Source organism: Canis lupus, chromosome 17 (genome assembly GCF_003254725.2).
Source record: "Canis lupus dingo isolate Sandy chromosome 17, ASM325472v2, whole genome shotgun sequence".
Classification (NCBI taxonomy): Eukaryota; Metazoa; Chordata; class Mammalia; order Carnivora; family Canidae; genus Canis; species Canis lupus.
This window is the reverse complement of record NC_064259.1, coordinates 26,035,061-26,055,906: the sequence shown is the minus strand read 5'-3', so window position 1 is coordinate 26,055,906 and position 20,846 is coordinate 26,035,061. Positions and strand designations below refer to the sequence as shown.

At 38.3% G+C, this 20,846-nt stretch overlaps 1 protein-coding gene across 2 annotated transcripts in view; it reads right to left on the bottom strand.

The window, feature by feature from the left end:
• TTC27 (tetratricopeptide repeat domain 27) overlaps positions 1–20,846 on the bottom strand; it is a 172,784-nt gene that overhangs the window by 6,335 nt on the left and 145,603 nt on the right. For both annotated transcript variants that reach the window (XM_025454220.3, XM_049095466.1), the window contains 3 exons: positions 20,653–20,705; positions 14,844–15,009; positions 669–866 (listed from right to left, as the gene is read on the bottom strand). In XM_025454220.3, the coding sequence (XP_025310005.3) occupies positions 669–866; positions 14,844–15,009; positions 20,653–20,705 (417 nt within the window). The remainder of the gene's footprint in view (positions 1–668; positions 867–14,843; positions 15,010–20,652; positions 20,706–20,846) is intronic.

The following is a 20,846-nucleotide window of genomic DNA, read 5'->3' as shown; positions in this document are numbered from 1 at the left end:
GCTGTACTGCAGCAAATTCCAAACTCACACAGGAGTACATCTGATTTGTTGTGGATGTTTTGAAAAGAACAGAAAACAATTATTTCAACCTTGGAAACTCTGGGGGCTCCTTTGAGTTCTAAGATAAGAGGCCCAAGGCATAACTTGGGTGTAACTGGTATTCTAAAGCACTTTCGAGAAAGGGGCAGGACAACCTCTGTAAAGCATTTTGTGTTTAGACGTAAAAGCTTTCCTTCAATATTCTTATCTAGTTCCTTTTTCTTTTTCCCTTCCATAGCCCCTATCTCAGATCTAAACCCTCTTTTGTTCCTGGGCCCCTCCACCTGAGTCTTGAGCAAGGAGACTATGGAAAGGGCCGAGGGTAAATAATGTGAACAGCTGCTTGCTGCAGCTCCAGTGGGGGAGCAGGAGGGACCCTTTTGCAGGAAACAGAGAACAATTATGTAAGAAAAATTCATGGAAAGAAAAAAGATAAATGCTTACAAGTCTTAACCTGCCCACAATTCAAAGTGCTTATGTTAAAGATTCTGAATCAAAATGGAAAACCTGAGTATATCAATCTTCCCTTTCAAGCTATTTAACTCTTCCTCCAACCATCAAAGAAGCAAATCCACTACACATAATTCAAACAAAAGGCAAGGAACCAGGAGAACCAAAAGAGGACTTACCTTTTCATTTTCATCAGGCTTTTCACTCTGCCCATTTCCATACACTTCGGCATACAGCCTCCAGATTTCTCCATCATTTGTCACTCTTGAAGTCACTCTGCCAAGTAACTCCTGCAGCTTTCCTTTGAGGCCAGTTGCAACATCTCCACTTCGATCAGTCATCCCGTCAACCACTGCCCTGACCAGAATTTTAAGGACCTTAAAAAAGCACAGAACAAAGTGGTAAGCTAGAAAAAAAATAATAACAAAAAACAAAGGGCTACCATCATCAATGACAGAGATGGTGAAAAACCTTGAGATATGCTGGAATATCACCTTTACTCTTTTTAAAAATAAACATCAAGCCATCCTGAACCACTATCTAGAATCACATGCTGATTCCATGGGCTCCCTTTTAAGGCTTCTTGCAGGGTTCTTCTTTTACAGGCTTGATGCTTCTCTCTTCTCATTCTGAAGGCTCTCTTCTCATTCTGAGTGCTCTGAGTGCTCTGATTTACACCTGTACCTTTTAGGAATTTAAACTCAGACTCAGGGTCCTAATTACATACAGCAATAAAAGTGGACAAGAGAATGTATATGTCACATGCAGCTGGGACCTTGAACAAGAGTGGAAGCAACGACAAATATCTTCATACTCTCTATCTGTATGTTCAATGGCCAGGTAAATGAACTTAGAAGAAAGTTCTATAAGGAGGAAGAGATCATAGAAGTCATTCATGGCCATGGCAGATATTGCCTAAAGAGACTCTGTTGGATAAAAATCAGATTACAGATCCTAAGAAGCGCTACACTTAAGGGAAGATAAAGAGGGGTCTAGGCATAAGCAAGACTAAGAAGGAGTTCTCAGAAAGATGAGATAAAGTGAGGTCATGGAAACCAAGGACGGAGGAAGTAACAAGAAGAGCGCAGCTACCAAAGTTTAGGGATGAAAGACTCCATCAGATTTAGCAATTACAAAAGGTTAGTGACTGTATCCAGAGCCAAAGCAAGAAAAAAGGCAGGAGACACTATGATTTCAGACAAGAGGTTTACAAAGAGAGAGAAAAACATGAAAACCAAGACAATTATCAACATTGTAAAAAGCAAAAAAAGACCCCATAGTAGTCTGTAATACTCATTTTGAATATTATATGTATACATATAGAATATTAATAGAGAATATTCATTTAACCAAAAAATTTACTGTAAATATACTGGGAAGATAAGAAACTAGTTGGGGTGCCTGGGTAGCTCAGTTGGTTGAGTATTTGACTCTTGGTTTTGACTCAGATCATGATCTCAGGAGGTCATGAGATCGAGCCCCACATTGAGCTCCATGCTCAGTCAGCTCTCTCCCTCTCCCTCCCCTTCTGCTCATCCCCACTACTTGGGTTCTTGTGCTCTCTCTCAAATAAACAAATAAAAGAAATAAAATTTTTAAAAATATATATCCTTTAAAAAAATAAGAAAGTAACAGAGATTTTGACATAAGGGAGTTAAGTCTTTGCTTATTAATATAAGCAAAGGAGTCAACAGATAATACCTAAATTTGGTTAATAAAAAGTAGCAGTATATATTTATGTTATGAAATATGGAAATATGCAAATGGCAAAAGAAACACTAAATATTACATACTTGCTTGGGGAGCAGGATCTTTAGGACTATAAAGGAGTAAAGCAGGAAACTGCTATATTTTGTTATAAGCCTTTGACTACTATTTCACTTGTATATGTGTGTATATTATTTTCATAAAATAAAATTTTAATTTAAAAACAGAGAAAAGGCAAGAATAAACACATTTAAAAATTGGTGAAGATGAAACAAAAAATGAAGGCAACATAAACATTCACTTATCAGATTTTATTTTCACATTATCTCCTTGGTGTGCACGAGGAGGGGGTTAGTGACTAAAATGGGGCTGGTAGGGGCTTTGGCAGAATGGGCAATGATCTCACTCAAGTTCAGGTGTGTTCTCATGTAAATTCTTATGTTTATGTATTACTTTTCTATATGTAGACTGTATTTTAATAAAACTTCTTTTAAAAGTTATTTTTTGCAATTAAGAAAGCCTCATACACTAAAGGGAACAGAGTGATTAAAATACATTAACAATGGAGTTAATTTGTAATCTTAAAAAGTGGTCTTAGAATGGTAACAGAATTATTTTTAAAAAAAACATTAATTTTATAATTTACTGGCTAATATCACCATTTTCATCCCACTAGCTAGTGAGAAAAGTCACATTCTAGTTTCCAGACTGACTACAAAACAGTAACTTTGGACATATATTAAAGGACAAAGAACTTTAAGTACAAAGTACCAGACACAGCATCTACCTAAAACACCAAATACTCATGAACAGCTAGATCAAGAGTGAAGAGGAAAATCTATAGAATTGCTAAAATCTGCTGTAAATATGGGGACTACAATACTGGTAAACAGCAGTGATGAGGGAGGACAGTTCTATCTACTACATCACAGAATTGTTGTATCAAGGAATCAGCATACATGTAAAGAACTTCAAAACTGTAAAGCAATATTAACTGAAAATGACCACTGATCCTCAACTTCCTTACTTCATCAGAAGTGAACAGCAAAACCCTCATTGTTAGCTCACTTGCCATGTGCCCCTAAATTTCCTTCTGGTTCAAAAGAGACCTAAAGAAAAACAGAATCCCCTGCCATGGTAGCAGCCCTCAATACTGCCCTCCCCCGCCCCCCACCGCTACCGCCACTGTGAGCATCACTGTGTGCCAAGCCCTGTGCTGAGCACATGACCAACCTGATCTCATTTGGTTCTCACAATGACCCTAGCAGGCAGGTACTTTACTCTCCCCACTTTGCAAATAAACTCAGGCAAGAGAGGCAAAATGTACTTTCTCTGGGTCCCCTAGCAAGTAAGGCACGGAGATGGGTTTTGAATAACAGTGGTATTTGACTACTGAGTTTTGATGAAATGATGAGAAGACAATAATGGTAGATAACACTTCCGTGTGTGTGTGTGTGTGTGTGTGTATACACATATATGAGACAGAGATATAGAGACGAAGAGAGCATGTGAGCATGCGTGAGAGCCAGGGCCTCTATGAACACACAGAGGAGTCAAGTAACTTGTCCAGAGTCACACACCTGTGGAAGGCAGAGTGGATTTGAACCCACAGTCTGGGTCCTGGATCTTGCTCTCAAACATTCATTGTGTTCATTTTTTTTTTTAAGATTTTATTTATTCATGAGAGACACACAGAGAGAGGCAGAGACACAGGCAGAGGTAGAAGCAGGCCCCACACAGGAAGCCTGATGTGGGACTCGATCCCAGAACTCCAGGATCACGCCCTGAGCCGAAGGCAGACGCTCAACAGCTGAGCCACCCAGGTGTCCCTTGTGTTCATTTTTAAGGCACAGCCCCCTACTCCCATTATTTCTTCCATAAATTCTATTACACTAGGAAAATTTCTCTTTCGGGGAATATGCATACTTGTGACTTTGGTCATTTCATTATCATTTTTTTGCCAAATCTTGAATCAACCAAAACCAAACAGGTTTTTGTAGATTGATTTATTGATTTTACTACCCCAAGACATCAGAGCAAATAAAAAATAAAAAGGGAAAATAAAATTCCCAAACACAAGCAGTGTTTTTTTCTAATTGCAATGAATTTCTTCTAAATTTTTTACTCTGTAAATTCTTTAATACTATGAAAATGGAAAAAAAAATACTATGAAAATGGTCTTATCTTACCCATTTCACTTAACATTATGTCATAGAATTTTTTTATGTTTTCATATACTCTTTAAAATGGATCATTGTAGTGGATTTAAAATATTTTACTGGATGCTTGGGTGGCTCAGCGGTTGAGTGCCTGCCTTTGGCCGAGGGCATGATCCTTGGGTCCTGGGATCAAGTCCCGCATAAGGCTCCCTGCTTAGAACCTGCTTCTCTCTCTGCCTGTGTCTCTGACTCTCTCTTCTCTGTGTCTCTCATGAATAAATAAAATATTCCACTAGGTTGACAGACTATTGTCTATTTAACAATTTCCCTGCAGTCCGATAAATAGGCTGCTTCCTTCTGCTGCCACTGTTATTATTACTATAAGTTACACTTCTATATGTATCTTTGCGCCCAGAGTTTTTTTTTCCCCACACTGAAGCTATCCTTAGGTTAGATTTCCAGGAATAGGAGCACCTTGTTGGCTTAATTAGTGGAGCGTGTGACTCTTGATCTCAGGGTTGTGAGTTCAAGCCCCACGATGGGTTGTAGAGGTTACTTAAAAAAAAAAATAGAAAATATTTAAGAGAGAGAGAGAGAGAGAGAGAGAATTCCAGAACACAATTATAGAATCAAGGGAATAAACATCTTAAGACTCTGGAAGTGAGTTTGATGCTTCCTAAAAGGACTAAATCAGGGGATCCCTGGGTGGCTCAGCAGTTTAGCTCCTGCCGTCAGCCCAGGGCGTGATCCTGGAATCCTGGGATCGAGTACCACGTCGGGCTCCCTGAATGGAGCCTGCTTCTTCTGCCTGTGTCTGCCTCTCTCTCTTTGTGTCTCTCATGAATAAATAAAATCTTTTAAAAAAATAAAAGGGCTAAATCAAATTAGATGCCTACCAGTGGTATATGAAAATGGTCATTTCATTGCATATTACCAGCACTGGGCATATCATTATTTTTTAAATCTTTGATATTTTGTTCTATTAAAGGTATATGCAACTGTTATTTTGAATTTTCTTTTATTACTTAGTGCTGAGTACACATATTTCCTTTTAAAGATATTTAAATGTTTTCTTAATTTATATTGAACTCATTTGTTTCCAGTGTGAAATCAGCTTTACTGTTAACCTTCATTATGGAAATAATATAGCCCACAAGCTGATGGACTAACGCACTGCTAGCTCCTCTTTCTGAACTCAACACCATACATCGCTTGAGAAAGAATAAAGTTGATGAATCTGAGGCAGAAACAGTAGACATGTGAGAAACTGTGGGAGACAGAAACTGGCTGGGGAGAAGGGCAGCCATGGGTGGAGGTGCCAGCTGCCAATGTTCACAGGTGCGCTGCTCTATACACCATGTGCCATCGGCCTGGAGAGACTAAAACATAGCAGAGCCAGCCGTGTAAGCCAGGGACCTGTAGGTACAGCAGGGCAGAAGGCCTGGCTGGGTGGGAGGTGGACAGCAACAGGCCCCGGAGGCCTGGCCCTCTACCTGGTGAGGCCATTAGAGGGCTACTCAAAAACGTGGGCACGGGAAGAAAGTCGTGCCTGAAAGAGAACAGCGAGGTTTCTTGAGGAGCCAGACCACCTGGTGGCAGTGGGATGGGGCAGGGTGAAGCTCACCCAAGGGGTGAGATTCTCCTATGGCCTGGATTCACAAGGAAGGGCACTGCTTAGGTCCTGGGCTTGTATTAGGCCTTCCCACTGGCATATACTACCAGTGTAAAGCCAATATCTGGGGAGGACAGCTGTCATGAATTTGCATCCTCCCCAAATTCATGTCTAAACAAAACTTCACAATGTGATCTTATTTGGAAACAGATATAATTTGCAAATAAATATAATTAATTAAAATGAGGTTATACCAGGGTTAGGGTTGGGTTGTTAGGATTAAAAATAAGAAAAGGTTATACCAGATTTTGGTGTGCCCTAAATCCAATGACTAATGTCCTTCTAAGAAGGGGAGAGGACACACAGAGAAGGTGGTACAGAAGTAGGGGAAGAGGGAGAGACTGGAGCAAGGGCACCGCAATTAAAGGAATGCCTGGAGCCACCACCATCCACAGGAAGCAAGGGAAGATTGTTCTCCACAGTCTTCAAAGGAAGCACGGCCTGGCTAGCACCTTGATTTTGGACTTCTAGACTTCAGAACTGAGTGGTGAGAATGAACCTCTGTTTTTTGAAGACGCCAAGTCTGTTTTGGTAACTTATTAGAGCAGACATAGGAGACTAATCCAGGAGTCTTGAGTAGAAAGATTCAGACAACATTGAAGTCACTGAGACAGCCTCTCCCCAGGGCACTTACCTGGCTTCTCCCAAATGACCTTCCAGGTTCAGTCAGGAAGCACTAAATGAATGGCTGTCATGTCACAGCCTCTCCCTTCTAGGGATGGTGATCTCTGGCACCCACTCAGATGGCCTTCTTTCCCCACGTGTAGAAGTTTCAAGTATCAAATCTCTCAAACTTTTCCTTACTGGAGCATGGCTTTTGAATCATGATTAAAAATAATTTCTCCAACCCCAATCTTATAAAACATATTTGCCATACTTTCTTATCTTTTAGTGCCTTAATGGCCTTACTTTTTCGGTGATGATGATGATGATGATGACGACAACGAAAGCGGCCACACTTAGAACACCTGTACGTGTCAAGCACTATTCTAAGCCCTTTACATATATCAACTCATTTAATCCTCACAATAATCCTTGGGAGGCAGGTGCTATTTTCATCTTCATCTGTGAAGGTGAGGCACAAAGTGATTAACTTCCCCACGGCCGGAGGGTAGTGACCGGTGGAGGCAGGCTACAAGCCCGGACTGCCTAGCTTCAGAATCAATGCTCTTATTTACAACATAATCCTAATTCTCAAGGCATTCCAATTTAAATATCTGGTCCACTTGAATTTATTTTGGTTTAAGCAGTGAAGCAGAGCTTTAGTTTTTTATCCCATATGCTTGGCCAACTATTCTAATACATATTGAATGTTCTATTTTTATCCCACAGATTGAGAATGTCATCTTCCTCATGGACTACATTCTCATACTTACTCGAGTCTGTTTCTGAATCCTCTGTTCTGTCACATTTCATTTCCACAGCAGATGTTAACTCTTTATATAATAAGGGTATAATTAATTTTTTTATCTTTCCTATTTGTTACAAATATTCTGTCACATATTTTTAAAATGTGGTCATAAAAATTCAAGTTTTCTTTTATTGCTTTAAAGTTCAGAAAATTTGCGAAGTATCCACTTCTATTCCTGATATTTTTATGAGATGAAAAAATATTTTGCATATAGTTGGTCCATTTGGAATTCATTTGATGTATCATAGAGTAATCTAAGTACATTTTTTAAGCCAGGATGCTTAAAGGGATTTCACTCTAATCAATATAAACAACATGTAGTTCCTCACATTCTCCCCAAACCAACGCCACGCCACGGATGCCTTGTGATGACCTCTTAATCCCTTGCCTGCAGCTCTCATGCATTTAGGGGATAGAGAACTTTCGTTTTCTCTCCTGAGCCTAGGGAATGCAGAGAGCAGAGAATGACTGTGGAGAGCCACCTCTAGCCCCTGAAGAGAGTTCACGTTTCCTCACATGGAGGAACAGTGATTCCCATGTACCTGCTGAAGAATCCCCACACAGAGAAAGACCTAGCTATCCCCTTCCCCAACACTAACCTTGAACTCTTTGGCCAAGTCTCACCAAAATCAAATCTTGGCCAAAAGCACAAGGTGTTGGCCTTTTGAGTTCTGAAGGTCTTCAAAGCAAGAAGGAATGGCACTGCCTTAGGTCCAATTACAAAAACTTCCAAGTGGGCTCCAGGCCAGGAATGAAGCAGTTTTCCGCTTCCAATCTTGGCTATCTCCCTGCTCCACTTGGAGCTCTTTAAAGAACTTGCTCTGTTTCCTGGCCTGATAACCCTGACCCATGGCTTCCCCAAATCTCGGTTATCACAGCAAGGTAGACAGTTTAATATTTGCATTTTCACTTCTTCAGGGAAAAAAAAAATGTCTTCAATTATAGAAAAGGCATGCACAGGTTTTTAGGTTAAATAGATGAGACATTAGGCTTCAAGTCTTGGCTTTACTACCACTTGCCAGCTATGAAATATCAGCCTTACTAGTTCACCTTGCTGAGCCTCAGATACCTCAGGAATCAAATGGAAATAATACCTATTTTACAGATATAATTTAAATAAACTATATCCATTCCCTCCCCTCTTTTAAAAAAAGATTTTATTTATTTATTCATGAGACACAGAGAGAGAGAGGCAGAGACATAGGCAGAGGGAGGCCTGATGTGGGACCTGATCCCAGGACTCCAGGATCACGACCTGAGCCAAAGGCAGATGCTCAATCACTGAGCCATCATCCAGGTGTCCCTCACCCCTCTTTTCTTTCAGGGAGCCACCATTTGTTCCAAGACTTCAGTTTGGTTGGCAACCTGCCCACTGTTCAGCACCACCACCTCCCCCACCTTTCCAAAGAATATACCACATGGAAATCCACACAAAGAACAAGGGCAATATAAAAGAACATACAGTGTATGAGTCTCTGTATATGACATTTAAGAAAAAGCAAAATTGAACTATGGTGCAGAAATCAGAAAGCAGTTGCCTAGCTTGAGGGGCAAGGGTGGTGGTATAAGTGACTGGAAAGGGACATAAGAGGACTTTCTGTGATGATGAAAATGTACCATACCTATTTTGGGGGTTGGCTATATAAGAACATGTGGTGATCCAAACACATCGACTAACACTTAAGATCTATAAATTTTAACCTATATAACTTATGCCCCAATTTTTAAAAACTTTGTAATGTAGTTCACATACTCACTAATATAGAAATGAGTTTTTTAACATGAATCTTCCCATAGACTTCAAGACATGACACAAAGGAGAAAAACAGGCATACCTAAATGAGATTCCTGTCTTTGGTTTCTACTAGCTAAATGACTGGTCAAGTTATATAACCTCCTTATGGTTCACATTCACCCACTGTAAAATGAGAAATATTTAGTACCCACCTAAAAATGCTGAATGCCCTATTAAAAGATAACCCATGTGAAGTGCCAGAAACACAGCAAGCACTTGATATACGTTAACTCCCTTCCCTTCCTCTTCCATTTATAAATAGTAAATGGAGTGTAATACTGCAATAGTTAAATTCTTTTCCTAAAAAATTGCCCCAGTAATCAAAGAAGGAGGAGAAGGCTAAGGAGGGCGAGAAAGAAGAGGAGGAAAAAAAAGAAAAAAGAAAAAATTAACAAATCAACATTAGAATGTACCCTGAGGAAAGAAGCATGGTATTCACAAGGAGTTATCTGCAAGGATACTCATGGCATTATCTACAATAGTAAAAGCCTGGAAAATTAAAGAGATTAATTATGCAGGAATATGAAATTTTGTTTTATGGTAACTAAAATACATATGTATAATCTAGACATGAATATAAATATGTGCTATGATAAAATTCCTGAGTTTTACTAGTTTATGCATTAGTCAAAATTAGGGCATAGAGAAAAAAAGGAAAAAGTGATACAGATAGTTCTTTTATTACAAACATTGAAAAATACAAAATAATTTGTAGCTAATTTACTCTATGTATTAGGGGCGTATAAATTTAACACGTACACACACACAAAAGAAACAATGAAAATGGGCAGGGCTGGGGTGGCTGAGTGATGGGCACTGAGGGGGGCACTTGAGATGAGCACTGGGTGTTGTGCTATATGTTGGCAAACAGAACTCCAATAAAAAAATAATTAAAAAAAAAGTTTTTTTAAAGTTTTAAAACTTTTTAAAAAAAGTTTTAAAAGTTAAAAAAAACAGACTAAAATGGTTCTCTGGATAAGAAAAAAAAGAAAAAAGAAAAATTTAATGTTATAACTTTCAGTGTAAAAGGGCTTGCAAACATTTTTGTTAATTATGTATCACAACTCTCCTTCATAAAGTTACCAATAGCTGAAAGGTAACAAAATCTATTTGCATATATACATGAAAGGCATGACATATGCAAAAATATGATTTTAATTAGCATTCTATGATATGAAGGGCTACAACTCAAATTGGCATGTTGTAAGATTCTTAACATTAAACAGTGAATTCATCTGGACATGTTTGCACAAATGGGCAACGTAAGGCTGTAAAGTACTGTGGCCCTTACAGAAGAGGCATGTCCAACACTAACACTAAAACAATTTCTAAAAATGTGAATGCCTCTTTTTTCTTTTAGCTTCATGACTGGCCTATTTTGGTTCTTTTCCTTTAATATTAGGATTTCAAGGCTAAAATATTTGTATTTTTTAAATGACTGTGACTTCATTATTCAAATAATGTATTTGTATACACTGAAAATGGCACTCATTCTTTTTTATATAGTCGGTAATAACTATGGACAATACATGCTTTACACTATAAATAACTGAGCACATTATCAATCATTAAAATGGAAAAATAATGATTACACTGTAAAGAATCAAACTGTGATGATATTAAAGGCTTAGCAAAAGTAAAACAAAAAGAAACAATGAAACTGACAATAATCACATTTGTATATATGCAAATATAAAAATTAAATAAATAAATTTTTAAACCAAACTAAAAGAGAATGAGGTCAGGTAATGTCAAACGTAAGAATATCAGGGGTTTTTTGAAAGACATCTCTTGCCAACTTATAGAGTCAAATTAAGTAAAAAAATTTTTTAGCCAAGATAAAAAAATATTACAGACAACCTATCAATCGTCTTGGTCCACACTAATTGTAATAAAGCATGATGACAGACAAATATTCCATGAGGCTAAATATGACCAAGCTCATCACTAGCTATCAAGACTTCCCTTCCATGATGATTCCATCACTACAGAGCGATTCTACCCACACCTGCCAGACACAAAACATTGCCATCAGCATTCTAAGACACTTGTAAGAAAAGCTAGTAACAGGTCCTGACACGTTATCTCACTGTGGCAATTTCTCCATCATAAGGTGCTACAGATGATAATTTAATCTGAGTAAATTTCTGGTTATCTAGATACTATGTTCTCAGTAATATTTCTCCAAATCCAAATGTAAAAATTAAGCTAAGAGCCTTAAGACATCTTCAAAAGTGCTATCCAAAGTGCCTTGTTTACAAGCAATATTTCTCACAATAGGATCGATTACTGGGTGCTTCTGTGTGTGGTAGTGGGGCTACAGGACGGAAGTCTCAAGAACCCTAAAGCTGCCCTTAATTGTTTCTAAAAACACTGAACTTTTATAGAAACTAATTTCAAACTCACTGAAATAATTCATGTCCAGATGAAATACTACTGTATGGCGGCATCTGGGTGGCTCAGTCAGTTGAACATCTGACTCTTGGTTTCAGTTCCAGTCATGATCTCAGGGTCATGAGATCAAGCCCCACATTGGGCTCTATGCTCAGCACAGAGTCTACTTGTCCCTCTCCCTCTGCTCCTCTCTCTCTCTTTTTCTCTCAAACAAATAAAATCTTAAAAAAAAAAATACTACTGTAGGGCAGCCCTGGTGGCTCAGCGGTTTAGTGCCGCCTTTGGCCCAGGTTGTGATCCTGGAGACCCAGGATCGAGTCCCACATTGGGCTCCCTGCATGGAGCCTGCTTCTCCCTCTGCCTGCGTCTCAGCCTTTCCCTCTCTCTGTGCTTCTCATGAATAAATAAATAAACTCTTAAAAAAAAAAAAAAAAAGAAACTGGAGACACATGATAGAAGACTAATGGGATCAGATTGACCAAGGAGTCAATTCTAAGACAATTCAGAAGACATGACATCCCCAGCAGCGACACCAGCAGGACAGGAAAGCAGGTTGACAAGTTGGAAAATCAACCCTTCCAGTATTATCAGGTAGGAGGGGAGCTTCACACTCCTTTCTAATGTGTGTGTGGTTTGTGTAGCTGAGCCTGCAGGCCTCCTCTAGGGTCCCTTCCTGCTCTGACAGTTTGTAATGCTAAAGAATGCTGGAACTGAGCCAGCGGTGGTGTCTAAATGAGAAGTGTTGGATTTCAAGGTTTTATGCATTTTTTTAATGTGAAAGAAAAAAAACCCAGAATTTATTTCAAGTATAAGATGGAATAAACTACCACTATAAAATATTTATATTCTCCCTGAGATTTTAGGAATAGGCTTTAGGATGCTTTCTAGTAAAGAAAGATCTTTTTAAAAAACTACAGTTGAAGTAAACAGGAGGATAAGCACCTTGGAATCTCTGCCTCATTCTCAGTGGTTTGGTAACATACTGAGATCCTCGAACATACAGAGCCTCATCAGTACCCTTTGTCCACAGGCTAGGTATAGAAGAGAAAGAACTGCCTCAGCAGAAAGTTTCAGCTCTGTCCACAGGACTGGCAGGAAACTATACAAATAAATGTGCTAGGGCTCCTATCCTCTCTAGGATGTAAAGTTCAGCTATGCCTCTGTTAACATTTTAATTGATCAGTGTACAGTCAATGTACAGTATTTAGAAAGGATGGAAGAATAAAAGAAAAAGAAAACTAACTCAAAGGGGTCAACATACGTCCTGGAAGTAGGTATATCTTTCTAATTGAAGCCAAAGATCTTTGAAGTGAACAGCCCAGAAGCTGAGCCTGGCCAGTTATATGCCTGAGTTTGCAAGACCAGGCAGACAGGTTGAGGGGCAGGGCTAAATGACAGGGCCCAGAAAGGGCAGATTTTGGAACAGCTGGAGTACAGATAACAGGTCATAAAAATAGGTATTATCATACATTAGATATTTTTTTTCATTATTTCAACTTCCTCATTTTAAATAGCATGTGCTGACTAATGCAAATAAAGTGTTATATTTTCAAGCCTCTTGACTTTGTAACTCATAGGCTCCTGCGCAGCCTTGTGTTTGTACAGTCTTCAACCACAGTTCAACCACAAGATGACAAACACAGTGGCTTCAAGTCCCCCACATTTTCTGAAAGGATCTAATATTTTTTGGACAGTGTTAAGAGTTAACCATTCTGACTTCATCTCACCAAGAGGATCATTTCACTAACCACTACAAAGAAAATGCTAGTCTTCATTTCTATATTGTTCAAAACATCTCAAAGTATTAAAAAAAAAATCTGAAAGTATACAGTAAATGCTTGTTCAATGAGTGAATCAATGAGTATGAGACTTATTCTAGCTATTACATTGAGATAACCAAAGCAATAAATCATACAAACATCATTCTATTTTGTTCCTGCAAGCTGACTGTACGTATGTAAACCACTTATCAGTTCTCCTTAACTGAGTCACAGTAACAGTCAGTCTATAACTACACAAACATATTTGACATTGGAATGCCAGCATACATAATGAAGAATATTCAACTAAAGAAAAAAAACTTGTTTTATATATCACGTATGTTTAACAAAATTTTCCTGTGTAGAGTCAAGGAAACAAATTATATCATTCAGATGATTCTGGTCCCCAGTTCTGACCTGTGTGTGTGTGAACACGTGCATGCACATGTACATAGATGTGTGTGGGTTCGGGGGGTTCCCCATACTACCAACTCAATTCTGACACTATCTACCTTGAGATTGCATCAGATCCCACACACTGATGTCTCAGTCCTATAAAACTGCCAGTCCCTCCTCCTCCCCACTTCAGATGCCAGTCACAAGTCCAGGTTGTCACCTGTGCTTTTATAGATTGGAGATTCCAAATCACCCCTCCTCAGGTTTGATTAGTTTGCTAGAGTAGTTAGTTCACAGAACTTCAAGAAGCATCTTACTTACTAGATTATTGGTTTATTATGAGGAACAGCCAGATGGAAGAGATGCATAAGGCAAAATATGTGGGAAAAGGCATGGTGCTTCCATGCTTTCTCAAGATGTACATTCTCCCTGCACCTCCATGTGTTTACCAACACAGAAGCTCTTGAACCCTATCCTTTTGGGGTTTTTTTGTTTGTTTTTTTAGTATTTTTTTTAATTTTTATTTATTTATGATAGAGAGAGAGAGAGGCAGAGACACAGGCAGAGGGAGAAGCAGGCTCCATGCACGGGGAGCCCGACGTGGGACTCGATCCGGGTCTCCAGGATCGCGCCCTGGGCCAAAGGCAGGCGCTAAACTGCTGCGCCACCCAGGGATCCCTCCTTTTGGGTTTTTATGGAAGCTCAATTACATAGACATGACTTATTAAATCATTGGCCATTGTTGATGGGAGTTCAATCTCCAGACCCTCTTCCCTCCCAGGAGATCACAGGAAGAAGGGAGTAGAGGTTATGGGAATGAAAGCTCCAGCCCTGTACTTCCTGGCAACCATCACCATCCTTAGGTGCTTTCCAAAAGTCACCTCATAACACAACAGAAGACACCTTTATTGGCTGTCATCATTTAGGAAATTCCAAAGCTTTTGGATCTCTGTGCCAGAAACCAGAACCAAAACCAAATACATATTTAGTCAGTATCACAATCATATAATCAAGCATTAATGCCAATCACAAGTTGAAAAAACAAATATGAATCTCTCACCTGAACATCTTTGTATTTGTCTCGTAAGTCCAAGAGCCGGTGATAAGCTTTAATGGCTTCTGAAAATTCCCCAACATCAGTGCTGGTGAGGATGTAGTTTTCCCAGATCTGCCAGTGTTCATAGTTGCACTTGAGAGCTTCTTGTAAAGTTCTAAAAGCTTTTACTCTATTGAAGGTCAGATTTTAAAGGCAAAAATGATGAACAATCATAGCTAAATAAACCATAGATTCAGGTATAAAATGCTAATGTCAACTTCCTGTCAGTCCTTAATCATTCACATTAATAAACAGAATTTGAGACTCAAACAATTCCAAAGCACCTTAAATTTCCCTACAAAATTTTTAAAAATTTAAATGGAACAAGAAATTGCAACACAAAAAACAGGTAGAAATTAAACAAGAGCAGGGAAATGTAAATAAAAACCAACTGGAAATTTTGGAATTGAAAGAGACATTTAAACAAACAAACCTCCATAGGTGACAAAAAAAAAAAAAAAAAAAAAACAAAACTAGACTGCATGCAAAGAGAGAACTGATGCTGAGTGAAGTAAGTCAGTCGGAGAAGGACAAACATTATATGTTCTCATTCATTTGGGGAATATAAATAATAGTGAAAGGGAATATAAGGGAAGGGAGAAGAAATGTGTGGGAAATATCAGAAAGGGAGACAGAACGTAAAGACTGCTAACTCTGGGAAACGAACTAGGGGTGGTAGAAGGGGAGGAGGGCGGGGGGTGGGAGTGAATGGGTGACGGGCACTGGGTGTTATTCTGTATGTTAGTAAATTGAACACCAATAAAAAAAAAAAAATAAAAAAAAAAATAAAAGTCAAAAAAAAAAAAAAAAATAAATAAATAAAATCTTTAAAAAATAAAAAAAAAAAAAAAAAAGAGAGAACTGATGAATTGGAAAGCAGTAGTGAGAAATCTACAAGGAATTCAGATTAAAAAACAAAAAAGCAATAAAGAAAGTATGAGAGGTAAGGCTCAAACATACATCTGATTGACGTGCCACAGTAAAAAGATGCAGAAAATGTCAGGACACAGTATTTGAAATAAGGTTCAGTATTTCCCAGAACTGAACAAAGATCTAAATTCTATGATCAAAAGTATATTTTTGTACCAAACATTATAAATAAAGATAAACCAACATCTAGTTATGTTGGATGAAAGTGCAAAACATTAAAAATAATTCTGAAACCTACAAAAGAATGACAATGAGAACAGCAGATATTTTATTAGCAACAAAAGATGTAGAAAACAATAGGATAATACGTGTAAAGCTTTTCATCAAAATAATTGTCGTGCCTAACATTTTATAACCAGGTATATTTACCACTCAAGAGTAAATGTGAAGTCAAACACTTTCAGATGTACAAAGACTAAGAGAGTTTATCAGATGCTGGTCCTAAGTAGAACTATTGAAGGACCCTTTCTTGCAAAAATTAAAAGGGAAATCAGAGAGAAAGACAGGGATACAATAAATGATCAATGGTGAGAACAGAAACTGATAAAACGGGACACCTGTGTGGCTCAGTCGGTTAAGTGTCTGCCTTTGGCTCAGGTCATGATCTTGGGGTCAGGGGATCAAGCCCCACTTTGGGCTCCCTGCTCAGCGGAGAACCTGCTTCTTCCTCTCCCCTCTGCTTGTGCGCTCTCTCACTCAAATAAATAAAATCTTAATTATTATTATTTTTTTAATTTTTATTTATTTATGATAGTCACAGAGAGAGAAAGAGAGAGGCAGAGACATAGGCAGAGGGAGAAGCAGGCTCCATGCACCGGAAGCCCGATGTGGGATTCGATCCCGGGTCTCCAGGATCGCGCCCTGGGCCAAAGGCAGGCGCCAAACCGCTGCGCCACCCAGGGATCCCAAATAAATAAAATCTTAAAAAAAAAAAAAGGAAACTGATGAAATATGTCATTATATTTAACTAATTATTAAGAAGTAAAATTACTAGTTGTGTAAAAAAAGCAAAATTAAAAGTATAACAGACCATATTCTCTGAAATTAAATAAGAAATCAACAGTAAATAGCTTTAAAAAAAATGCCTGGAAACTTAAAGATGCATTCCAAAAAAAAAAAAAAAAAGAGAGAGAAGGAAACCAAAATGAGGGAAAAACGTAGAAAGTATAAAATATTTAGAGCTTTATGAAAATACTATATATCACCACTGGCAGGATATGGCTGAAGCAGTATGTATGTATGTATGTATGTATGTATGTATGTATTTATTTATTTATTTATTATTTATAGATTTTATTTGAGAGAAAGTAAGAGCAAGAGATATCCCAGAGGAAGAGGGGGAGGGAAAAGCAGACTCCCCACCGAGTAGGCAGCAGGATGCAGAGCTGAAGGCAATTAACCAACTGAGCCACCCAGGTGACAAGCAGTATTTATAGGAAAATCTGTGATCTTATGGGTTTATTATAAAAAATGACAATAAATTAGTGAAAATGTTCAATTTAACATGGTAGAAAAATGTCAAATAAACTTAAGAAAGAAGAAAATAATAAGATATTAAATATAAAGAAAGAATAGAAATGATTAACAAAACCAAAAGCTGGCTCTTTGAAAAAAAATGAAATGGACAAATGTGTAACTAAATTCCAGTTAGAATAAAAGAAACTGGCACAAATAAGATTAGTAATTTTTTGAAACAAGATGCTATAAACAAATTATACAAATGAGCTAAAGAAATAGAAAACCAAATAAATCAATTAAAATTAAAACAAGGCTAGGTAATTTTAAAGAAAAAGTACACCAAGTCATCAAGGAATCCTTGTCTTATACAAGCCACTTCAGGAAAGAGAAAAAGACTATTAAAAACTTAATACTGGCAAAGAAATCACCAGAACTCCACATCACCTATTCTATAAGTTAAACATTTCAGCAAACAAAAAGATGCTTAATGCTTTACTCCCCTGTCTGGACAAGACTTATAGTTCCTTTATAGATCATAAATATTTTACTGGACAATTACAGTAACCTTCTTCAAATGTATGTTAGCAATCTCCTCTTCTAAAGCCATTTTGACTTTGTTAATTTATGACTACAAGGTCCACCTCCCTTTCCTTGCTGAGCCCCACCATGTTTCAACAAGGCATCTTTTCCTCCATGACTTCAAGGCAAATTTTGGAGGGGATAATGGAGATTCTTCTGGTCATCCCAGGCCATTGCTCTGAGAATCACTCCCTGAAGCACTGAATCAATTTCTAATACACCTATGGTACTGATCACAGTAACATCCTTATAACAAAGTCCTTTTTGTCTTCTCATTGACAGCCAATTCACTGTGGTTTAATCTTATATTCTCTACATTAAATAATTTACCTAAAGTTGTTATGAAATGTACTGATGCACTTATTCCTTAGCCCACCATCCTTTAGAGTTAAAAATGAAAGTATGCCTACTGTGACCCTTCCTCAAATTCAGCCTTAAATTGCTTTGGCGGGGGACTTGTGTGCGTGTGTCTTTTTCTCTTTACCTGTTCCACTTCCTATGCCCACCTCCCACGTAACAGCAACTGCCTTCAGCAGTGGTAGACTGAGACTGCAATTCTCCCATCCACCTGGGGGTGGGTGAGGTCAGCCTGGTGGAAAGAACTCGACAGGAAGCATCCTAGGCAGGAGGATTATCCTTGGTCTGACATGTCCGCTCATCCTCTGACCACAATCTCCTGGCCTCATAGTCTGTGCTATGAATTACTTTTTCATAAGTGTGGCTTCTTTATAAGGATCTTCAGTTCAAGATTCACTTATCAAGCCAAATGGTTATAACGTTGTGCTATAAAAGTGACAAAGATGGATATTTTCCCAAAGGACTGGCAGGGATGTGATGCCTAAGGAATGAGAAGAAATATCAAAAAGGGCATGTTAGTGAAGAACCCCGGGAGAGCAAAGGGACAGACGAGATGGTTTTAACGGTCCCTTTTAGGCATGAGTAGGATTCTTTTGATAGGAGCAGCCATAATTTACGCCTGCAGGAACAATCTCATGAGTCAAAAATGAACTATGTCTGGAACAGCAGCAAAGAAAGGAAAAAGCAAAAAGGCAAGAATAAAGCAGTGATTCACCTTTGACCTTACAACCCCACTTTTACACAGAAACCTATTTGTGGAGCTGCAGGAAAACAAGAAAGCGCCAGAAAGAAGTTGAACAATGTGCAGGACCCCCTAAGAGAGAAAGCAGAATTCTTAGGGTTAATGGGCTGGAAAATAAGGTAGAGTATCTAGAGCCTCACTACATACAAAATTATCAGGGTTACCAGAAAAACCCACTGAATCACTCTACAACTATGACAGGGATTTCCCCTGCCCCTTGCTTTAAACCAAAAGGGTCCCTAGGGAATTTTAACATAATCAGTTGCAATCAAGAACATAATATTATTTTCCAAAGAGCACAGTAGAAAAAACAGTACTTTATTTATGTAGTTTGTCATCCAAGAGCAGCAGAAGTATTTTGATGTAATGTGGATTTAATGATATCTTCAGAAGTATCTTGTGAATCCACAAAGAAAAATTAAATTAAGTTTGAAAATAAGGCCAAATGAAAATGGAAATAGATCCATCCTTTCCTTCATACTAAAACTCTGGCCACAGCAAATCTTGTCTCTTCCCTTCCCTTGGCTTTCTGTGGACAGTCAATAAGGCCAGTTGGTTGTCCCCTTTATAAACTGGCATCTGTCCCCTCTTTTTCCAGGCTAGTTATCTCCTGCCTGGACTGTTACAACAGCTGTCTCCTGACTGGGTTCCCAGCTCCCAGTTTCCTCTCCAGTCTGTCTCACATTGCCACCAGATAAATCTTCCCCCAAAGCTTCTTTTTTTCATGAAATTACCACCCCCCACCCAAAAGCTCTAGCATCTTATTGTCAACACAGTAATCTCAATTTGTTAGTGAGATTATCAGAACACACTGCAATTTGACTCCAACCTTCTCTCTCCCTACAGACCTCACTATAACCTATAGCTGGTGTAGTTTACTTGCTCTGCATATGATCATATTGCCCTTGCTTGAAAGGCTTTCCTCCAGGGGCATCTGGGTGGCTCAGTGGTTGAGCGTCTGCCTTTGGATCAGGTCGTGATCCTGGGGTCCTGGGATTGAGTCCCACATCAGGACCCCTGCAGGGAGCCTGCTTCTTCCTCTGCTACATCTCTGCCACTTTCTGTGTGTCTCTCATGAATAAATAAATAAAATCTTAAAAAAACAGAAGGAAGGAAGGAAGGATGGATGGATTTTCTCTGGCCCCTCTACTCATTCTTCAAATTTTAGCTTGAGTCCAGCATTCTCTCAGACGTGTCCCTGAACCAGGACCATAATCCTTCTCTCTTCTGAGACCCACAGTGTTTGGCATAGAATGAGTGTTCTACAAATATCACCTGTTATTATAGCTCTCTTTGTATTTCCCACTTGATATTTACTACTTTTAATGCTAATCAATTTTTAAAATAATACAGCATGATATTTTTTAAATCTACAATTCCTGAAGACATATTTCTCAGTAATACCTAGTCCACAGCAAGCAATCAACAAGAATCTATCAATTGAGTTGACAAATAAAAGGCATGTGTGCTTTATCATGTAATGGAATTTAGGATGCAAACCTTCAGTATCAAAGATTCCAAATAATACTTACTTTATCACACAGTAAATGTTTTCAAAAGGTAAACTATATTTAGAATTCAAATTGCTATATTAAGTCATTCTAACTCAAAGATACGGATGGGCAAAAGGAAAAGAAGGCATAATACTCAGTGGAAGAAAATGTATTTGTTTTGGAAACTGAATTCTTCATAGTCTGATGTACTTACTTTTGTTTTAATCGGATATAAGAAGTTGATAAATTGTTCCAAGCTTCAGCATTCTGAAATGATAGGGAATTCAGTTTAGACTATTCTCATTTAGGTGAAATAATTGCTATAACCCAAAGTATAATACATTTTTCTAGCCCAAGAGGTGCTCTTTACAATTGCAATTTTCAATAGGTATGTTAAAGGCATACGAA